The sequence below is a fragment of the Balaenoptera ricei genome, chromosome 9 (genome assembly GCF_028023285.1).
Source record: "Balaenoptera ricei isolate mBalRic1 chromosome 9, mBalRic1.hap2, whole genome shotgun sequence".
NCBI classification, from domain to species: Eukaryota; Metazoa; Chordata; class Mammalia; order Artiodactyla; family Balaenopteridae; genus Balaenoptera; species Balaenoptera ricei.
The window spans coordinates 114,363,398-114,369,397 of record NC_082647.1 but is presented as its reverse complement, the minus strand read 5'-3'; the positions used below and the strand labels follow the sequence as shown (position 1 = coordinate 114,369,397).

General features: G+C 36.3%; 1 protein-coding gene across 1 annotated transcript in view; it reads right to left on the bottom strand.

Annotated features, from left to right (window-relative positions):
* Positions 1 to 1,923: 1,923 nt before the first annotated feature.
* SUN3 (Sad1 and UNC84 domain containing 3) overlaps positions 1,924 to 6,000 on the bottom strand; it is a 37,816-nt gene continuing 33,739 nt past the window's right edge. Inside the window, exons 10-11 of the mRNA XM_059932922.1 lie at positions 3,050 to 3,142; positions 1,924 to 2,043 (exon numbers count right to left, since the gene is read on the bottom strand). Of these exons, the coding sequence (XP_059788905.1) occupies positions 1,924 to 2,043; positions 3,050 to 3,142 (213 nt within the window). The remainder of the gene's footprint in view (positions 2,044 to 3,049; positions 3,143 to 6,000) is intronic.

The following is a 6,000-nucleotide window of genomic DNA, read 5'->3' as shown; positions in this document are numbered from 1 at the left end:
AGTTACATTACTTACTAATTGCAAGAGAAACATTTTACTCACTGGTTTATTATAAAAGGATGTAACTCAGGAATAGCCGAATGGAAGCAATGAATAGAGCAAGGCATGATGAAGGGGCTCAAAGCTTCCCTACTGCCTCTGAGCTGGCCACTGTTCCCTAATCTCCATGGGTTCACCAAACCGGAAGCTCTCCAAACCCCATCCTTTTGGATTTTTATGAAGGTGTCTTACATAAGCATGATTGATTTGATTTAATCACTGGCCTTTGGCATTCAATTCAGCCTCCAGCCCCTCTCCTGTCCCCAGATGTCGAGGGCTGAGACTGAAATTTCCAACCCTCTATTCAGTGGTTGGTTCTCCTGGCAACCAGCCCCCATCCTTTCCAAAAGTCACCTCACTGACACAACAAAAGACACCTTGATCACTCTTATGCTCAGGAAATTCCAAGGGTTTTAGGAGCTCTGCACCATAAACTGGGAAGAAAAACAAATGTATATTTCTTACTGTAAATCACAGTACAACAGTCTTAGAGCTATTTCCCTTTGTTGATTTTCTTTATTTCAGGGGTTTCCTAGCTTCTCACTAAGTTTATAATTCCATGGAAACTTTAGAGTCAGTTTGGTTGAAAACACAACCCTTTGGTTTCTTATGCATATGTGTTTTAATCTTTTTAAACCTTTCTAAAACTGAAAATGTCAAACATATATAAATGTAGACAGAATAGTATTAAGTGAAACCTTGTGGACCAACACCTGACTTCAGTGATCATTTCATGACCAATCTTTTTCATTGATTCTCCCACCCATTTCCTCCTATATTATTTTGAAACATATCCCAGGTAAATCATTTCATTGGTAAATTTTAAAATATATATTATAAATCTAAGTGATAAGAATTCTTTGTTGTAACAAAATCATAATACCATAATAACCTAAACATTGTTTTTAAAAACAATTCCTTAATATTCCATAATTGTCTCATAAATACCATAATTTTTTTTCTGGCTTTTAATTCAGATCAAATTGAATTTGTAGATCAATTTAGAGAGAACTGACTTCTTGACAGTGAAGTTTTTGTATCCACAGATGAGTTATATCTTTCCATTTATTGAAGTCTTTTCTTCATTATCCACTTCTCTTTCATTGGCTCTTCATACAGTTTAATACTTTCATTTGATTTTTTAAAATCTTTGTTGTGGCTTTTGTAAATTATATACTCTTACTGGTTGTGGTTTGCATTTATGAATGATTTTGATTTATATATGATAATTTTGTCTCCATCTGTGTTTGTAATGTATTTTTTAATCGAATTTATTGCATTTCAAGGAATTCATCAAGTCATCTGCAAATTAGTCACGGTCAGACTTCCTCACTAATTTTTACCTCTAATTTTATTAGCTTCTCTAATTGCACTGACAGTGTATCCAGATCAGTGTTAAATAACAGTGGTAACAGCAAACATCCATTCCTGGTATGGATGAATAATAAATGAAGGCAAAGATGCTGTTATGTGAAAGACTGTTGAAAAATACCATCTTCTTCTAAATGCAAACTTATTTTTCAGTGCTTCAACAACATGATTCATCCTCAGAAGCTACACTAACATGGGACTTCCCTAGCAGTCCACTGGTTAAGACTGTGCTTCCACTGCAGGGGGTATGGGTTCGATCCCTGGTTGGGGAACTAAGATCCCACATGACCTGAAGCTAAATTTTTTTTTTTAAAAAAGCACAGTAATGCAGAGAGATTGAATTTACTTTCATATTTTTTATTAGTAAAATTCATTCACTTTTTACTGGCAGGTAGGAACCACTTGGAGGTTTCTTTCTCACTCCTGATTTTTGATTCCTATAGGTGTGGTGTAATCTAAGGGAATCACTTGAATATTTTGGACCTGTGGTCATGGCCTTCTGCACCAGTTCTTCTAGGTGTCATCTCTTGGGGTGCCATGAACCCTGAATCTATATAAACAAGTATACTTCGGGTGTCCCCAATTACTAAGGATTTTAAGTTTCACACATAATAAGAATTCAGAAACTTCATGCTGAAAATACAGAAAAGATTGAAATTAATGTCTTATAAAATAAACCTTCTCAAAGAACCCTAAGTCATGCTGATGTAATAAAAAATTAAAACACTATCTTTCCTTCTTAAGTCAAGTACTTTCAAGTACCAGTCTAATGGATGGTGTAATGAGCTACTGTAAGTAAAGAGCTCATAAAAAGGCAAATACAGGGGAGGGAGATAACATGGTGGTCTATACACCAAGGCCTCTCACTGCCTTGTCCCGCCTCCGTGGTGCTCCTTGTTGACTGCCCCAGGGAGGGATGTGGGTATACAACTGAATGTGAAACTCTACAAGTACATTCATTTCTGACACATAAACTGCTTTCAGCTTAGATTTTCTCACCATTGGCCAAGAAGTGTAGTAACACATTTGTTTTTACATGGTTTGAGATGCCTTCTACATCTCTTCATTACTCCCTGTGACTAATGAGAAATGATGAAATATATTTAATATGCCTTAATGACTTTCAAGGGTTTCTAAGTTACCAGTTGGTATTCTTTCCCCATTGAGTTAGGGTGAGAAGTGTTACTTATATTATCTGGTATTAAATATTTATTCTCTCCAAGTTCCTCTCTGCCCCCAACCATCTCATTTTGTACCATCATCATCCCATCCCTTTTACCGAAGGAAGATGATAGTGACCATCACACCTAATCTTATCAAGGCAATCTAATAAGTAAGATAAGGACTGAGAAAGAGTATATATATATATATATATATATATATATATATATATATATATAAAAGTGATAGCAAATGATGAAGAATTTGGCTTAGAAACCACTTTTATATTTGCTTATTTTTTGCATTAAAACTTATGTACATGATTGGAGCTAAGAATTGAAATTCAGACAAGCCTTGCTTATCTCATACTTTTGTCATAATTATTCTCACACACACCACTTTGCATCAAGCAATCCCAACAAATCCCTCCCTGGGATGGAGTCACTGATATCCTATCTTTTCCCAAGGGTCTCATTACCTGGAGCGCAAATGTTTGAACGGTGGTTCCTGTTTTATTATATATAAACTGACCCAGGAAAACTTCTTCTCCTTCACATTGTTTCGAGATGCCCTGTAAAGAAAGCAACAGACACAGAGGTTGTAATGAATGGGTGTTCAGTTACAGTAAATGGAGGCAAGTGTCTGTTCAAGTAGCAACGATTCTCCAGACATCTTTGGGTGTCCCCCGGGGCAGAGCGCTATGCTAGGTGCCAGTACTGCCCTATAAACCCAAAAGGTGTTTAACTCGGGTGGGGGAACCCTTAGGCAAGAAACAGGTTAATCAAAGGGCTGAATAGATTCAGATAGAGAGATAAACAGAGAGGTGAGAGAGAGATGACAGAGCAAATTCCAGCATTGACTTTGGCCTCATAAATGTATTTGCTATACATTGAATAAAATAAACAGCAAATGAGTCCCCATATTGACCCAATATGCGTGAAACTTAACCAGTTTGCCAAACTTTGATCACACAAATAGCTCCATCCAAAATGTAAGCTTTTGTTGATTTGTGTATGCAATTTCCCTTATGCTTTTGACCTTCCTTCTCTAACTTTTATTTATTTATTTATTTTTTCCACTATCAAATATTTTTTTTTCGTATTAGTCATCCATTTTATACACATCAGTGTATACATGTCAATCCCAATCGCCCAATTCATCACACCACCACCCCCACCCCCCACCACGCTTTCCCCCATTGGTGTCCATATATTTTTCCTCTACTTCTGTGTCCCAATTTCTGCTTGGCAAACTGGTTCATCTGTACCATTTCTAGGTTCCACATATATGCGTTAATATACGATATTTGTTTTTCTCTTTCTGAATTACTTCACTCTGTATGACAGTCTCCAGATCCATCCACATCTCTACAAATGACCCAATTCCATTCCTTTTTATGGCTGAGTAATATTCCATTGTATATATGTACCACACTTCTTTATCCATTCATCTGTCAATGGGCATTTAGGTTGCTTCCATGACCTGGCTATTGTAAATAGTGCTGCAATGAATATTGGGGTGCATGTGCTTTTTGAATTATGTTTTTCTCAGGGTATATGCCCAGTAGTGGGATTGCTGGGTCATATGGTAATTCTATTTTTAGTTCTTTAAGGAACCTCCATACTGTTCTCCATAGTAGCTGTATCAATTTACATTCGCACCAACAGTGTAAGAGGGTTCCCTGTTTTCCACACCCTCTCCATCATCTGTTGCTTCTAGATTTTCTGATGCTGCCCATTCTAACTGGTGTGAGGGGATACCTCATTGTAGTTTTGATTTGCATTTCTCTAATAATTAGTGATGTTGAGCAGCTATTCATGTGCTTCTTGGCCATCTGTATGTCTTCTTTGGAGAAATGTCTATTTAGGTCCTCTGCCCATTTTTGGATTGGGTTGTTTCTTTTTTTAATATTGAGCCACATGAGCTGTTTATATATTTTGGAAATTAATCATTTGTCCAATGATTCATTTGCAAATATTTTCTCCCATTCTGAGGGTTGTCTTTTCGTCTTGTTTATGGTTTCCTTTGCTGTGCAAAAGCTTTGAAGGTTCATTAGGTCCCATTTGTTTATTTTTGTTTTTATTTCCATTACTCTAGGAGGTGGATCAAAAAAGATCTTGCTGTGATTTATGCCAAAGAGGGTTCTTCCTATGTTTTCCTCTAAGAGTTTTATAGTGTCCGGTCTTACATTTAGGTCTCTAATCCATTTTGAGTTTATTTTTGCATATGGTGTTAGGGAGTGTTCTAATTTCATTCTTTTACATGTAGCTGTCCAGTTTTCCCAGCACCACTTACTGAAGAGACTGTCTTTTCTCCATTGTATATCCTTGCCTTCTTTGTCATAGATTAGTTGACCATAGGTGCGAGGGTTTATCTCTGGGCTTTCTATCTTGTTCCATTGATCTATGCTTCTGTTTTTGTGCCAGTACCATATTGTCTTGATTACTGTAGCTTTGAAGTGTAGTCTGAAGTCAGGGAGTCTGATTCCTCAAGCTCCGTTTTTTTCCCTCAAGACTGCTTTGGTTATTCGGGGTCTTTTGCGTCTCCATACAGATTTTAAGATTTTTTGTTCTAGTTCTGTAAAAAATGCCTTTGATAATTTGATAGGGATTGCATTGAATCTGTAGATTGCTTTGGGTAGTATAGTCATTTTCACAATATTGATTCTTCCAATCCAAGAACATGGTATATCACTCCATCTGTTGGTATCATCTTTAATTTCTTTCATCAGTGTCTTATAGTTTTCTGCATACAGGTCTTTTGTCTCCCTAGGTAGGTTTATTCCTAGGTATTTTATTCTTTTTGTTGCAGTGGTAAATGGGAGTGTTTCCTTAATTTCCCTTTCAGATTTTTCATCATTAGTGTATAGGAATGCAAGAGATTTCTGTGCATTAATTTTGTATCCTGCTACTTTACCAAATTCATTGATTAGCTCTAGTAGTTTTCTGGTGGCATCTTTAGGATTCTCCATGTATAGTATCATGTCATCTGCAAACAGTGACAGTTTTACTTCTTCTTTTCCAATTTGTATTCCTTTTATTTCTTTTTCTTCTCTGATTGCCATGGGTAGGACTTCCAAAACTATGTTGAATAATAGTGGTAAGAGTGGACATCCTTGTCTTGTTCTTGATCTTAGAGGAAATGCTTTCAGTTTTTCTGCATTGAGAATGATGTTTGATATGGGTTTGTCATATATGGCCTTTATTATGTTGAGGTAGGTTACCTCTATGCCCACTTTCTGGAGAGTTTTTATCATAAATTGGTGTTGAATTTTGTCAAAAGCTTTTTCTGCATCTATTGAGATGATCATATGGTTTTTATTCTTCAATTTGTTAATATGGTGTATCACATTGATTGATTTGCATATATTGAAGAATCCTTGCATCCCTGGGATAAATCCAACTTGATTGTGGTGTATGATCCTTTTAA